This window comes from Hirsutella rhossiliensis (assembly GCF_020360975.1).
Source record: "Hirsutella rhossiliensis strain HR02 chromosome Unknown scaffold00008, whole genome shotgun sequence".
Classification (NCBI taxonomy): domain Eukaryota; kingdom Fungi; phylum Ascomycota; class Sordariomycetes; order Hypocreales; family Ophiocordycipitaceae; genus Hirsutella; species Hirsutella rhossiliensis.
The window spans coordinates 791,886-807,867 of NW_025408674.1; the positions used below are offsets into that span (position 1 = coordinate 791,886).

The following is a 15,982-nucleotide window of genomic DNA, read 5'->3' on the forward strand; positions in this document are numbered from 1 at the left end:
CCAAAGGTTGATGCCAGAGCGCGGGGCCACAAAGAGGGCAGTTAGCCGATTCTCCCGTCACGTGCATCGCGAAAGAAGCCGAAGGACGAGTCTTTGAGAAGGTCATAGAGGAATTGTATGGGCGTACGATTGGCAAGTTCCTCGCGCCGGTGTGCCGCGAGGGCGTTCGCGATGTGTGCCCCCTGTATGCCGCCGAGACTAGGGTCTTCGTGGACTAGGCCACGAAGGTGTGCCGCGATGAGATATGGGCGGAGGCCGCAGTTGTATAAGTGTATTATATGCTTGCGGCGTTGGCTGATGACTTCGGCACGGAAGCCGCTGTGTGTGATAGCTGGAGTAAAGGGATGATTGTGAGGCTCGCACTTCGCGGTAGGCTGCACAGTCCAGCCGCCTCCCGCTCCAGGCTGCTTCTTAAGCCCAAGGGCGAACTTGCAGTCGGTGCATTGTGACGATGTGTTCGGCCGGCTCTTCGACTCGTGTACGCCTGGGTCGTGGTTATCAACGTACGGGCCGTACTTCGTGCAGACGAGCAACACATAGGTCGGCGCACGAGCCGAAGGCTTCGCATTCCGGCGCCTAAGGCCAAAGCCTATCTCCCAGCCTACGGTCTTGCAGGCACGAGTAGCCTCGGCCTCGGACTCGTAGGTGGTACCATGCCCCACCCCCCTTTCGGTAACACCCACCTTTCGGTAGCGCATTAGAAAATATCCCCACCAAAAACCATCAATTTCACTTACACGGATTCCAGCCAGCTTTGAAGATATTCACAAGCCGTCACTTGGAGTAGATAGTGGATTGATTGAATTCTACTTTTCGATGGTTGAATGTTTGTACAGGGTCTGCGGCCTGTGCGTACCTTGCACGCGAAATTACCATCCAACCCCTAATCTCCTTCCGCCTCCTGACGATGATTCTTCTCGTTATTCCTCCACCACATGACCAAAATGACCTTAAAGCGGCCTCGAGTATTTATACGGAGGATATTATGGCTAATGCGATAATTGATGTCACAAAAAACGGCTTGTCGCAGTACCGCGCCGCCCAAAAGTATGACATACCTCAGCAGTCTATTTCCGACAGACTCAAAGGCCAGGTAGCCCTGGCTGATCAGATCCAGCCTCGTCAACTCTTGAGTAAGTCTCAGGAAGCTCGCTTGGTTTCTTGGATCCTCCGCCAAGAGTCTCTCGGCTATGCTCCTCCCACAGTCAGATCCGCGCATGTGTGGAGGCTCTTATAAAGCAACTGAACAACGAGCGGACAGTGGGGCGCAACTGGGTCTCTAAATTCATCAATCGCCATCCGGACATCAAGAACAAGCGTGGGAGACGTCAGGAAGCTAACCGATTTAATGCTTTTACGCCTCGGGCGGTTCACTGGTTCTTCGATATCAGGGAAAAGGAGTATGGATGGATTAAACCAGAAAATACCGTGAATGTTGACGAAGGCGGTATTATGTCTGGCTTTGGTGAGTATTTGGCTTGTCTATCGCACGGAGGATGAGCAAGTGGGCATAAAGATCAGGGACTGGAAGACTCTTGATTCTGCTATCTAAGGTGGGAAAGAGGCGAGATCTTTATAGACTGCCTGAATATGAGAATGGAAGGAATGGTAGTGAATGGAAGCATCTGATCGGATCATCTGGAAGCCACTGATGCGTTGATGATGCCTCCTAGAAGTTTCTGTGGGGAAATGTGAAACGGACTGTGCGAATAGGGGGTCAGACTGTTGGAGGCTGATATCCTATGTGTGACATACCCCCCCAGGTTGTGCTGGCTAGTGGGCAGTGCAAACTGAAGAAAGAAACTAGATCCCTAGCAACGTAGAGTCTGATACCAAGGAACCATTGTAATTCCCCTGGTCTGTCATCGCGTACTTCCTCTTGAGGGCTGCAACCATCTCATCAGCTGCGTCCTCGTTTTCCTTGCGATAGAGGAAAACAATATCGTCAACGAAGAAGAAAACAGTGAGCCAGTCGTTCTGGAAGATGCAGGGTTCGTCGGGACACTGTGTAAGACCAAGCTCTCTGAATGCAGCAGTGAGTTCCTTCTGCCAAAGAAGAGGGGACCGTCGGAGGCCATAGAGGGCTCGCATGAGGCGAAGAGCCCATCCCTGTCTGTAGTATCCGTCTGGGAAGGCTACATAGACCTCCTCCTCGTCTTCTAAGAGGGCGTTTGTGAAGGCATTAACTGCGTCGAGCTGTCGGGTCTCAAGGTCGAATTTGGCGGTGATGGCCATGAGAATCCGGAAAGAACGTCCTGCAAGGGTTGCTGCATAGGTGTCCTTGTCACCTAGCTGTTGAAGATCTCCTCGAACACAAAGACGGGCTTTGAACTTTGTAAGAAAGCCATGCTTGTCGAACTTATACTTAAAGACCCAGGTAAGTGGCAAAGCTTGCCCGTGACCTGGTCTCTGGGGACCGCTCTGAAGGTTCCTCTCTGTTGGAGTGCTTTCACTCGGCGTGGGCTCCTTCTCTGAACTGAGGACCAAATCTGTGGGTGCGAAGTTCCTTATACGTCGTAGGTTCGGGAGGAAGGTGTCGTCTGTGAAGTTTTTTCTCTGCCGAGAAAGAAAGAGCTGTGGAATTGACCCTTAGTGTTGGTCGAAAAAGCACTGAGCTTGCGAGGCTTTGGAGTGCGGGCTGAGCGCCGTGGCTGAGAGTCACTCGGACCGGGGTCCGGTGTCGGATATGGGTGCTGAATGTCATGAAACTCATCCTGATCATCCGAGTCCTCGCGATCAGATGGTTCGGGTTGTACCACAATCGTGGTGGCGTCTCCTTGGTCTGAGGTTGAGGAGATTGCTCAACGGGGTCAGGTTCAGGTTCATCGATTTGAGTGGGGATTTCCTCGTAATCCGACTCGTCCTCGATGTGGGCTGGAAGCTGTACTTCCACGCGCTGTGGGATAGGTTCTGGTGGCTGATCATTTCCGTCATAGAAGATGCTTTCATTGAAGGTCACATCTCGGACCCTTCGGACTTCTGATGTGGACGGAATCCAGATCCTGAAAATGTTCGTGGAATCATATCCAACGAGATAACCGATTTCTGTGTGAGGGTCGGTCTTTAGGTCCTTCTTCTGTCTGTTCTGAAGGGCCTGGGGTGTCAAGGATAGGCTCTGCAGCCGTATGCCTTGAGAAACGTGATGTCAGGCTGGTCTTGCTGGTAGCCTATGTCTCTGTTGTTGTCTCGCAGCCACTGATGAAGCAGCTGGAAAGGCGTTCGGAAGCTGTGGTTCTGCATGGGCGATCTGTTGTGCAAAAACACTGCTGCTTTCCAAGTCTCTGGCCAAAGATCAGATGGTAAATTGGCATCAATTCCCATTGTTCTGGCCTGGGCAGATATTACCCCCAGATCGCTCTGCAGAGCCGTTTTGAGCGGAGTGTAAGGGGCAGAAGGTTCATCTTGAATCCCCTTTCCTCGATCCAGCTCTCATACGCACTCTGAAGAGAACGATCGTTATCACGGTGGATAATGCAAATATTGAGATTCCATTGGCGTTGAATCATTGCCTCATGGTTTCTCAAAGCAGTCATAACGGACCCTTGTGTCGCGTCATTCAGAAGGTAGATGAAGATCATGCTTGTAAATTCATCTTTGATAAGAAGAACAGCTTCCTTGCCGTTGAATGAGGTGTTCATACTGAAGATATCAACGTAGATTCTCCAGAATGGTCTGGGGCTCGGTTTTGAGGGTTCGGCGAGAGACGACCTTCTTTCCTTCCCAAGGAACACGCGGTGCAATCGATGGTAACTGGGCCTTTGATCTTCGAACCCGTCGTGTTCTCAACAAGACGCTCTAGGGCTTGAGCGTTCAAGTGGCCTAGGCGCTTATGCCAAAGCGTAGCATCTGCTGTTTTCACTGCGCGAGGTGCAGATGAAGATGTGAAGTTGGAGGCGTGAGAGTCCTCCTTAATCGGGTTGAACTCGATGACCGGTTGACGAAAGCGGCGTTTCGTATGAAATATAATCTGATCGTCTTTAGAGACGCGTCCAGATAGTGGATTCCAGTTGTATCCCTCGCAAGAAAGCGGTCGAGGATGCGATGTTGGTGTGGAATTTTGGCACGAAGGCAACTTCGTTGAGCTGAAAAAGTCCTCCTTCTTCAAGCTTCATACGGACTGTGCCGTAGCCAAGGATCTGAAGTTGACTATCGCCTGCAAAGAGCTCTTTTGGCTCTGCAAGGGCGGTGTAGTCAAGAAAACGGGATCGGTTGTTGCAAATGTGTGTGTCTGATCCGGAATCAAGGATAAAGGAGTCATACAGCGGGTAGACTGCCTTTCCCGTCGAGAAACTGGTTGATGGAGGTGTTGAGGAGGCGGTGTGTTGTCAGGAGCTGGTAGAAGACCGGCAAACGCTGTGCCTTTAACGGAGGAGTCGGACGATTTCTCCATTTCCTTCTTCTTGAAGTCTTGTGCTTTCTCCGTCATCTTCTTTGCCCATGGATTGGAGTCGAGGATTTCCTTGATCTTCTTCTCAACCTTCTGATCAGGAGTCCAGCCATCAGGCCGAGCTGATTTGATGAGATAGAAGCAATCTACGAAGCGGTGATATTCTCCGCAGACACACATAGGAACACCATCAGCGTTCTTGCTTGAAGACCACTTAGGCTTGTCCTCTTTCCTCTCCGATTTCTCTCCTTGCCTTGGAAGGCAGCTCGAATGATCCTTTGCTGTTGTTGGCGGCCTTGATTCGGTGAGCTCGTTCAAAGATCTCACTGATCTTAATGCCGTCCGGGAAGTCGGTCTTCCACTCAGGCTTGCCGAATACGGCCTCGTCTTCCATTTTGTTGACCCAATAGTCTGTGAATGGGGCGTTGATGGACGAAACAGCCTGTAGGAAATCTTGGGTAGGGCGAAGGTCCTGGACATCAGGAAGCCCTAATTGCTTTGCCTCAGTGAGGACTTTCTGCCATTGGGTGACCCAAGCTTCGATCTTGGTCCTGTTTGGCGACTGAAGGGTGGAACGATAACGCTGAACAACTTCCTCTCGAGTGCCCAGTCGGTTGGGGCCACACGAGCCTGAAGCAAGGCAAGTTGCTTTGCAACGTCGTGTTCCTCGGCAATGGTGCTGTAGTAGTTGCCGATGGTCTTGACGATGTGTTGTTGAAGGCTGGCGAGTGCCTTCACTTGATCCCTATACCCTTGAAGCTTCGAGCGGTATTGGGTGTGGAGGAATTCGAGACGGCGAAATTCCTCCGAGGTCAGATCCACGAGATCAGATGCTTCGTGGTTGATTTGTCGGAATGTTGGTTCAACTGGCTGCTGAAGAACCGGCTTACCCTCCTTGACGGCAGGGTCCAGAAAGTCCCAAAGACTGTGGGACGTGGCGAATTTCTTGATGATAGAAATCCATTGTTTCCAGTCGCAAGGGCCGTTGAGCACGGTGCCCTTGGAAGAGCCATCAAGATCTAGAGCTGAGCTCATTGTGGAAGCTATTCTGCGCAGCGGAGTGAACAAGAATAAGATACCCAGTCAGTGGCAGACCGGGCTCATAACTATCGCACGGAGGATGAGCAAGTGGGCATAAAGATCAGGGACTGGAAGACTCTTGATTCTGCTATCTAAGGTGGGAAAGAGGCGAGATCTTTATAGACTGCCTGAATATGAGAATGGAAGGAATGGTAGTGAATGGAAGCATCTGATCGGATCATCTGGAAGCCACTGATGCGTTGATGATGCCTCCTAGAAGTTTCTGTGGGGAAATGTGGAAACGGACTGTGCGAATAGGGGGTCAGACTGTTGGAGGCTGATATCCTATGTGTGACATTGTCTTTCATTACTTTTACTAACCAGACTCTTTTTGCCAGGTTTGGATAGTCTTGTGGTTGGGAGTGCAGACCCAAAACGGAAGGCCCTTCTGAAAGGGCCACAGTCCCGCAACTGGACCTCATTTATTGAAGCTATCACCGCGGACGGCCGTGTCCTTACCCTGGCATTATCTTTAAGGGCAAAGAGCTTCAGAAACAGTGGTTCTTGACGGAATTCGGCAAAATAGCCGACTGGCATTACATAACGTCGCCCAACGGATGGACGGACAACCATATCGCTATTGAGTGGCTTGAGAGGGTCTATTTGCCCCAGACGCGACCAGCCGATGCCTCAGATGCTAGACTGATCATATTAGATGGACATGGAAGTCATGCAACGGTGCGTTTCTTTATCCACCTCTGTAGGAATTACTGTTAACCGAGACCAGGATGCATGGATGGCCACATGCTTTTTGAACAACGTTTATTGCTGTTACCTTCCTGCCCACTGCTCTCATGGCCTCCAGCCGTTAGATAACGGTGTATTCAATGCCTCCAAGGCAGCTTACCGGAAAGAACTTCAGAAATTGACCTGTTTGACCGATTCTGCGCCTGTTCATAAGGTCAATTTTATACGGGCATATGCTAAAGCGCGCGAGGTTGGAATGACGGCAAAGAATATATTGTCCGGCTGGAGGGTCACTGGGAATTGGCCGATCTCACGATCCAAGGCATTGCGGCATCCAGAAATTCACGCGGACATTGTAGAGACGTCTCCAAAGTCCGCGCCATTTTTGGTTCTGATGATACGCCAAGAAACAGCCGCCAGATTCGCGATTTCGGAAAGAACAAGACTCCTGGCACCCGGAGACGATACGCCGTGATAGCTAGAGGCTTTGAAGCCCAAGAACAGACGCTTGCCGAGCACAGCAACAGAATCGCGAAGCTAGAGGAAGAAGTGGCCCGGCTGCAGAGAGGCAAGAAGAGGAGAGCAATTCCGAACCCGAACAGACGGTTCATGACTCTCAGTGAAGCTTTGGTGGCTGAGGAAGCCATTCCCCAAATTAAAAGCCAAGAGATAGCCGTTGTGCTGAATTCTGACACAGAGGAGGAGGCGGTCTCAGAGGTGGAGACAGCTTCAGTGATTGAAGTCAAGGTGGCACCGAAGCCCTTCCAGTCACCACCAGATCCGGGCGAATGGTAAAAAAGCGCCGGTACATATAAGAGCGTCCATTTCTCTACGGAATGATATATTTTTTGTGTTTATAATGTTAAGTTCTGATCATATTTCATGTAGTTCAAATGGTAGACTTTTGGTGGAGAATTTTTCAATTGCGCTACCGAAAGGTGGGTGTTACCGAAAGGGGGGTGGGGCATGGTAGAGAACACAGTGCTCATGGACTCCATAGCGGCGAGTGGTACGGTGACGTGGGTGGCACGGTCGTGACGGGGCGGCGCGGCGGTGATAACGGCGTTGCAACCGATTAAGGCGTTGTTAAGATATCGCGAAAAGCTTCACTTACGGTTGACTGTGTGATGTTGCGCGGCGTGCCTTGTGTGCCAGGGAGGTTTTTGCGTTACGCCACCTTTACCTTAAAGGTGCGCCACATTGACCCACTTTTGGGTGGCAGATTAGTGGGAGGAGGTGGTTATTTAACTAGGCCCTCTAAGAAACGTTGGTTCCACAGGCTGGCACTTACATGACGCTTGCCTTCATGCGAGACTTGTCGGGGAACTGCCCTCGGGTCACCGAATCATGCGATGTGTCTCGACGATTCAAACAACATCGGATGTGAGCGCCCCCTGCTACCTTTCAACACGGGTCCAAGTCTAAGTGAGTGGGTCAACTCGGTCGTGAGCATATTGCGGCGAGTTGTTCGTGGCGACAGAATTGCTCAAGCTTTCACGCGGTCGCATGTGACTTGAGCATACTGAAAGATGAATCGAGGCGCCTCGCTGAAACCTTTGTCTGGGGTTGACTGTTGCTTTCTTGCACGCTCTACCATAAGAGTGATGAGTGATTGCCCCTCCTTTTCCCTAGGTTGGGGTGCCGTACGCCGGAACAGCCGCCAATGCATACTCGGCTCGCCGCTGTTACTGCCATGAGAACTGTAGTCGTCTGCGGTGAGCTCGTCCCCCCCACAGTTTGGAATCCGATTGATGCTTCGTTTGTGGAGGTAAGTAGGACATATCTGGATGTCTGGACACTCCCTACAGCGTTAATGCTAGGGCGAGACAAGCGGGTAGTCCTTAACGAACCCTTCTGGGAGTCCGGGAAAGTCCTTTGGGACATATCTCAGCGACTGGTGGAAATCTGCATGAATTAACTTGTAACTGGACAGGTCATACATGCAAGATGGTTTCCACGGAAGGCATGGGTTCTTTTAATGCTTTTGGGGGCACCTTTACGTCGCGCTTCTAACCATAAAATGATTACTTGGAGCGTTTGCATCGACTGGGTGTGGCATCTGCGTGTGGCCCAAACCTAAGACGCTTACATTGAAAGAATTAGTCGTAGGCAGAAGGCGGACAGTGATGTAAATTACCGTCGGTCTGACTCAGTACCCTCATGATAAAACCAGGTGCTCCGTCGACTGTTCTGTACCGGATTTTATCACTACAGACATCTCCATCTCCATCTCTCTATCAACCCGTTTTCTCTGGTGCTCTTTTATCAGACTGTCAAGAGGTACTGCCGGCATAATTAAAATCACCAGGCAAAGTCCACACTGACCTCCAAACTGGTGTCTCACCCAACCAGTCCCAGAACACACTAGGAGCACGGATGATGCTAAGAACACCAATCCGCTTACTGCTCCCAACCATGGCATCCCCTGGTTTGACGTCGGCTGCTCTGGCTGAGGCCGGTTAGAGCGTCGGCCAAAACGACGGAAATACTGTGTCTTCCTCCATATCGTTATAACCATGACAACGGTAGTTAAGTGCGACACCATTGGAGCAGCCCACCAGTATTCGACGCCAGATCGCCCGAATTGCCAGACGGTCGCCCCAATAAAGGGAAGGCGGAAGACTAAAGCTAGTCCAAAAATGATGATTCTCGCCCGATTGGCGGCGGGAGAAAAATAGGCGTCAATCAAGGGATCGACAACTTGAATAAGCTTTAAACCAATGAGTATGTTGGGGAGATAACTAGACGGGCTGGAATAGAAGTACCTCGATGATGTCGACGCATAACATGGTGACTCCTTTCCAGGCCGTGAAGAAGGGGTAGGCAAGGACGCTTGGTAAGAGTGCATTTCTCGCACTGCCGAACAAAGAGGCAAATATTAGTCCGGTTCCCAAGAAGAGAGAGGCCGTAGAAATTAACGCCCAAGTTCGCCTACGCGAAGCTTCTCGTGGCTTGACTCTGATCATCCAGTACAGGTAAGGGTCCAGCATTGCATACAACCTGGTTCATGCACCTTGGCTTGCATGCGTCTAAGTCCGCCTTGAATAGGAGGGTTCGATCGCCATGGACCTGCGCAGAGGGTAACTTGCCTGAGTCTGCAGTCAAGATGAACGTGGCCGTGACGACACCATGAGCTCTCTGGTGGAGATGAGCCAAACAAGGAAGGTCAACGACACGAGCAAAAGGCGTCGTTGCTCCATTCCACATTGGGGTTTGTGAGACAACAGCGCGGCTCTAGGAGGGCATGACTCTCAGCTGTGACGATTCCGCAAGATGAGGTTCGCACTGGCTCGTAGAGCCAAGAACCTAGCTCTCACCTGGTCGTCCCTGATCGCGGCCTCGTTGGGGCCGTTGGTCGTGAACGCTAAGGAAAGGCCGGATTGTCAGGTCGGGGGAGGAACACAGGACGGATTACCGAGATGGAAAAGATAACTAGTTACGTGGCGATGCCTCCGGCTTATTCGTCTCCATAAGAATCATCTCCATCGCCCTTTCTAAAAGTGCTCTGCCCTTATCACTGTCCAACTCATCAACTGAACACCATCCTTGACCTTCCATAAAAACCGCGCTCGCACCGCAAGTCGCTAGTTTGACGATTCTCCTGGTCTCTTCCTGCCATGTTTCGCGCATACTTGTTTCCATTTCGGCGGTGATGCTCTTAAAAACCGGGATGTTCACTCCCACACCCAACCTGAAAGGCCCCCAAAAATTTCTATTCTCACTGAGCTTTCGACACTCCCAGTAACGGAATAGAGATGCTTTATCTCGAAGGTCGTGGAACTTGCTGCGGAATGTTTTGTCCTGCATACACCTCTTGCAAGTTTCGGTGATGATCTGAAACGGTTGAACTCCAAGTTGGCACGGCTCGTCATGGCTGCACCTCTTCTGATCAACATCATTGAGGTGACCGCACCTAATCGAGCATGGGGTGACAAGATGTGATGCCATCGTCTTATTGCAGGTAGCTTGACTTTGTTGAGTCGCAGAAGACTTAGAAGACTTGAAATGGTGAAGACTTTATCGCCATTCGATGCCATATATACCAGAAATCCAGCTCCGCAGGTGCCTGCACACTCTCTGCGCCTACAATGCGAAGAAAAGCCAATAATACTTCACCTGAAATCTGTCGCAGGTCTTAAAGTCTCACTACTGTGCTATGTCGTTGGCCATGTCACCTGCAGCGTGTGCAGGGTGCAAGCAAGCCCGGTACAGGATCGATCAGGCCTGGCTTATGTTACTGTATGGCTGTGTCCATATATGCGCCATTTTATAAACCCTGCTCCGTAGCTGCCACTTTCTCTGCGCCCGACGCTTCAACTAGAAGCTGCCGCAGGATTTGAAGTCTCAGGAAGGCGTTTAGACCGGGCCAGGGCCACGCATTCATGTTCCCTGACACTTGTTGGTAGGGGGACATGCCCTTCTAACCCCTGCGAGCTGGACCACGGATGCATGGCCCCTGTGATTACGAGGAACGGTTCGGATGGAGCCCAGCCTGTGAAATGGATGGTTTTAATTCGCCGGGAGGCTCTAAGGTTATGCCCAATAGGGCCTAGACGTCTAGCTGATTGCGCTTCCTCTTTTGTCTCGACCGCCCGCAAGCCCTTCCTCGCTTCCTACGCTCTGCATCCCTTAACCTCGTAATGTCAGTGATAGGCCCGCCACTTTCTCCAAGTGTTCGGCATCCTATCCTCAGCAGCTGAAGCGTGGTCTGTCGCTGTGTGAAACTTTTTGATGCTAGTGTTGCTCAGTCTGCATAGTCACCTCGACTGCTGCCCCTGCTCTCTGTCGAGCCTTCCCGTCGCGATTGGGAATTTGATCGCTGCTCACTGCTCTCGTCTAGCGCCCAATTCCCGGGTCGTGCACTGCTTGTCCTTCACAAAAGTACGACAGGTTTCCGATTTTTGTTCTCGCGCATTGCAGCATGATCTCGCGTTCCGCCATCCATTTCTTGCATCGGAAAAGAAGATGCTCCCTTGACCGCGGTCGTACAAAGCGGACTCCGTGAGCCCGGCCCATGTTGCCCACAAAGAGGCGAGATGGGGATCATGATAACCAAGACACAGCGGCCACAGTTGCATCGCCATTCGGGGCCCATTTCTATTGGCACACAGACAAGCCGAGATGCATTCGTCAAGCAGACAGTCGGTGCGGGCCAGACGCGCCAGGCGGAAGGCCGATAACCCGGATATAATTCCGGCTGCAAGACTCGAGTCAGCATCCCTTGCGTCTTCTCCAACCGAAGGTGATGAAGAACACAGCCGCGCGTACGCCCGCCTCGGACGGAGGCCAGCTGTCTGTCAGGGTTGTCGAGGGTGTACGGATCGGCCGTCCGCAAGGCGAAGCGGCAGTGCCGGGATGAGGCCAAATGAATCCATCGGGCATGCGAGTCGCATGGAAAATGAGTGTCGTCGGAAGCAACGTTGAAGGTAGCACTCCAAGATGTTGGTGGACTATCCTACGACCCATTCAGCCAAAAGAGGGAGATGATGGACTGGGAGAAGTGCATGTAGTTGAATGGTTGACGCCAAGGCCATCACATCAAGTTGCTTCTGGAGAAAGTTGTCACCAGGGGTGAAATCTTGCGGGACGGAGGAAGAGGGCACGCCGCTTCGGCCGAGAGCAGACTCCGAGGAAACGTATCCGAGCCAGGACTCGGAGGCAGAGGACGACGGGGCTGCAAGTTGAAGGACTAGCTAGCTTCTTGCGTTTCCTTGAGGAAGAGCCTGTTCAGCTGGGGGTAGACAAGGTGCACACTAGTGCCGCACAAAGGAAGGCGTCGACGGTACGTGGCTTTTGTCAGGCCTTCCGCGATGCGAACACGGCCAATACAGACTAGCATGCTGTGCTACCGCAAGCGGACAAGAGTAGAGTGGAGGGAGATAGCATTGGCTCAGTGGCTGTCAATTTGTAATCCTAAGGGTGCTAGAATTGCTTCCCTAAGGACAGGTGAGTAACGGTCCGTGCAGAGTGCACGTGATGCTTGAACCGAGGTGGCTTGTTGTCGGCGGCCTCAACTTCATAGCCACCTTGGCTATGAGCACTTGTTCCCGGACGAGCTCAAGGGCGTTGCGCTGGTAGAGAAGTTGATCGCGGTAAACTCGTGCTACGGATTTGCCACACGGCGTATAATCCCGGGCGAGTAGCGGCAGGCCGTGAGGTAGCCAAACCACGTCAAGGTCACGTCATGGTGTCCCCAAACAATGTGCAGCAGCTGGTGACGAAAAGTGCTGCTGCACCCGCTCTTGCACGTGTCGTGGCAGGGGGTGGAAAGTCAACTTCAAGTGATTTATCGGGTCTCCTGTCCGTGAGGCGGCGAGTTGTTGAGGGTGCGCTTGTTTGGCTGAGGAAGATCAATCCTCGCTATGCCGAGATCGAGGTCAACTCGGCAGGGATGATAGTTGGGACCGCACAGGGTGTCGTCGTGGGTGTACGATTGCCTAGAAAGGGCTGCACATCGCCAGCTATACTGTCCCTCCTTAAGCGCATATTCTTTTCGATGGCCTGTCGGATCTCTCCGACTTCCGCCTTGCTTCTGTCCTTATATTCGACTCTGGACGTATCAAAAGTACAGTACAAGGTCTCAGTGGAGGCGCTTGGTGCTGTGCGAATCAACGAAAGGGTGCGGACGTTTGTCGCCTGGCTCGGGGGTGATGTGTGGCCACATCTGCGTATGACATTCGTGGACCGGTCTGGTGGCTCGCGAGGATCGGCTACTCGCGATCACATTAAGCTTGTCGCGCATGTGCTTCAGTTCATCGCCTGTCTCCTTGACTTGTCGGTTTAGTTCTTGGATGATTTGCAGCTGTCCAGTGCCGCTGCTGCTGACCTTTCGCGGCTCGGTCGTGCTGTTAGCCGCAGCCTCGTCCAGTGTCGCTCGCGTCGTGCTTCTGGCGCTTTTCACTTTCCTATTCGCCGGGTCTTCAAGCTGTCGTGCGGTGTTTCGGACCTTGCTCCTAAGCTTGACTCGACCTTTTCGTGGGCGTCGGAGTGAAGGGCGCCCTGCCCCACCATGATGACGGCCTCCGCCCGCCCTTCAATATTCACCAGAGTTGATAGCCGGAAAATATTTTCCCGGCCTTAGGCGCCAGCCCGATTGTTGCACAACCGTCACCTTCAGGCACCGATGGACCTTTCTGTCCATCAACCTCTGCTGCACAGTTCTGCTTATGGCGTCAACGACATTCTCTATTGAGGACGCAAGGAGATTCCTTCTTGAAGATGGCTTCTACCACTTGTTGGACCCGGAACAGCAGGAACATAAAATGGCCATGGCGCAGGAAGACTTTGCCCTGTCGTCGGAGTACGGCCTGGACTTTTGCAAGCTCAAAGTCCTTGACGACTTGGTCAGTAATGGCGAGACATCCTGGTGATATTTACCTAACTCGGATAAGCGCATTCGATCAATCCTTGAGGCCTTCTTTGAATGGTCCGGCCTAGGACTCTATCTACGATACAGAAGAGATCCAGGTCACATATTCTCCTTTAGGAGGGGTGGCGCAAAGGCTGGTTTGCGCGTCCTGCTTGTTCAGGTGTGGAGCAAGGGATCTCGAGCGGCATTCTACAGCGGTTCACATTTGCATTCGTTACCTACCGTTCGAGCAGCAAACGACTTGTTCGAAATACCATCTGCTGCCTTGAGGAGAGTAGGCTGTGAAGGCAAAGAGACTGAATTTTCGAATGGCGGCTTGTGAGTTTATCCGCCGCCGCCGCCCCGGCATTTACGTTCTGACGTTCGTTTAGAGTTATTCTCGACGCTCGACTGTCTTTCGAGATCAAGCAAGGCTCCGCAACCATGTTTGCATTTACAACCAGGGACGAACTGGCGACATGGGCTAAAATGATCCTGCCGAAGTCACCGGGCTTGGCGCAAAAGGTCGCCGAAATGGAGAGCACAACTATCGGCGTAAATTTTGCATTTGAGGAATGAGGAGTGAACTCTGAAGACATGGCTTAACAGAAAAAAGATTATTGCTCTTGGTACCCTGCAGCTTCATCCTGGAATTCAACACCATTGTTTTGCATACTTCGAGACCGATCAACTGTTGGAAGCAAAGGTGAAGTCATGATGTCTGTATGAACTTGATCCAACCCCCCCTGGTATTGCTGCGCCGTATGGTTTGGCGGAAAGGTCATGTTCCAGAAGACGGGAGCGCTATAGTCTTCATACGGTTGGTCCAGAAGTTGCGAAGTCCGGTACAAGGTCGGCACTGGAATATTTGCAAAGTCGCCGATAGCCATGGCCTCATCACAGCTAGCCGATGGCCTAAGAGTGGTGACTGATTGCATGGAGTTGAGGACGTGGCCACGGCCCGTGCCTTGTTGGACGTTAGAACGCTGGCGAGGAAAATTCCGGAAAGAGTTCCATACCTATGAGGTCATGGAAAGGAGCTGGTGGCAATGAGTTCCTAATTTTCTCATCGACGCTGTTAGTTTCTGCTCTTGTCCTGGTCCTTTGAGCCCTCGAAGTCGTCGGGCTCAATTCCATGTTTGCGACATCCAAAGATCGTTTCTTGGTCCTATTTTCCCCTCTTTTTGATGGATGCCGAGATCCTGCAAGTAAAGGACGCAGCTCATCATCGACCCGTTTACGGAGCCCATCGCAGATCTGGGCTGTATACGAATATTTTGCCTCATGCCCATCTCTATGGCTGCTTGCATGCCCAATGTACTGACTCGCCCTGGTGAAAACTCGGAAGCAATACACGCATACTTCTTCGCACCGAACGTCTGCGCTTGGAGTATTAGCAATCCGCCTATCCAGAAAATGGAACGAGTGTTACGTGTTGCAAAGTGCCGCCGAAGTCTTTTCTTTTGTCGAAGGGCTCGTTTCGCCTGCAGTCTTTGTAGGGGCAGTAGTGTGATCGCGACCATGCGATGTTCGTCGCTGCATATGCTACTTCACCGTCATCGTCCTCTCCGTCGCAGTTATCGCCATTCCCATTATCGTTGCCATCATTTCCATCACATGGCGTATCGTAGCTATCGATGAGCTGACTTGAGTGGGCTCGACATTTGGCGATCTCGGCTGATAGAAAGCTTTCCTTAGACTGGAGAAAGATCAGCACGGCCAGTGAAACGGCTAGAGATAACTTACTCGATATCCTTCAATATGGGTGCGTAGCTCCCTGTTTGTTGGAAAGCAGCCCAAGCAAATCTGACATTGTCGCTGCTGATAGATCTCATCCGACATGTTCTCGTCAATTTTTGGAGGACGAAATGGCAAGACAGTCAGCTGGGCAGAAAATTATGTGGAGGATACGGGGTATCACATGTTGCCCTTGTGGCCAATAAGCAATTTGCTGAGGTAGCGAGCTGACAAATTTCCCCGCCTTTAGGTTTCTCCACCTCTCATGTCGGGAAGCATTCACCCTTTTGATATCCTTGCTAAGAACTATTTGACTCGCCTTGACTCGCATCTGCTTACAACTGCCTGTGCCGAAAACGAAAATGTCCAAATGTTCCACATGCGCCGGTCATGGCGTGGTCAAGGGAATCATATGCCCTGATTGCGGCGGGAAGGAGAGACCGTGAAGTGCAGGCGGGCATCATCTTGTAGGTGAGCGCGTCTGGAACGCACGACAGCCGACAGATTACCGCTTCGTATTTTACTAATTCATCTGTCAGCATAATCACGAGCCAAAAGAGCAAGAGCAAGACGAGCGGAAAGACGAACAGCCAGAGGAACAGCCAGAGGAACAGCCAGAGGAACAGCCAGAGGAACAGCCAGAGGAACAGCCAGAAGAGCAGCTAGCCAAGCAGCAGGACGAGCCCCTTAGAGCAAGACTACCGACATGCAGCAAGTGCCACACAGAAGGTCATAGGAGAGGT

At 51.8% G+C, this 15,982-nt stretch overlaps 4 protein-coding genes across 4 annotated transcripts; 3 read left to right on the forward strand and 1 right to left on the reverse strand.

Moving 5' to 3' along the window:
- Positions 1–41: 41 nt before the first annotated feature.
- HRG_07354 (uncharacterized protein) lies at positions 42–698 on the reverse strand (the record flags this gene model as incomplete). Its single annotated transcript, XM_044865825.1, has 1 exon — positions 42–698. The coding sequence occupies one exon, from the start codon at positions 696–698 to the stop codon at positions 42–44; it is 657 nt and encodes a 218-aa protein (XP_044718789.1).
- A 287-nt stretch (positions 699–985) lies between these two features.
- On the forward strand, positions 986–1,500 carry HRG_07355 (helix-turn-helix, psq domain-containing protein; the record flags this gene model as incomplete). Its single annotated transcript, XM_044865826.1, has 2 exons — positions 986–1,204; positions 1,255–1,500. 2 exons carry the CDS (start codon positions 986–988, stop codon positions 1,498–1,500), a joined length of 465 nt encoding a protein of 154 aa, XP_044718790.1.
- Positions 1,501–6,203: 4,703 nt separating this feature from the next.
- Positions 6,204–6,949, forward strand: HRG_07356 (DDE superfamily endonuclease domain-containing protein; the record flags this gene model as incomplete). The annotated part of the gene is made up of 2 exons (XM_044865827.1): positions 6,204–6,526; positions 6,562–6,949. The coding sequence occupies 2 exons, from the start codon at positions 6,204–6,206 to the stop codon at positions 6,947–6,949; spliced, it is 711 nt and encodes a 236-aa protein (XP_044718791.1).
- Positions 6,950–13,416: 6,467 nt separating this feature from the next.
- Positions 13,417–14,081, forward strand: HRG_07357 (uncharacterized protein; the record flags this gene model as incomplete). The annotated part of the gene is made up of 3 exons (XM_044865828.1): positions 13,417–13,497; positions 13,546–13,841; positions 13,895–14,081. The coding sequence occupies 3 exons, from the start codon at positions 13,417–13,419 to the stop codon at positions 14,079–14,081; spliced, it is 564 nt and encodes a 187-aa protein (XP_044718792.1).
- Between the last annotated feature and the right edge of the window lie 1,901 nt (positions 14,082–15,982).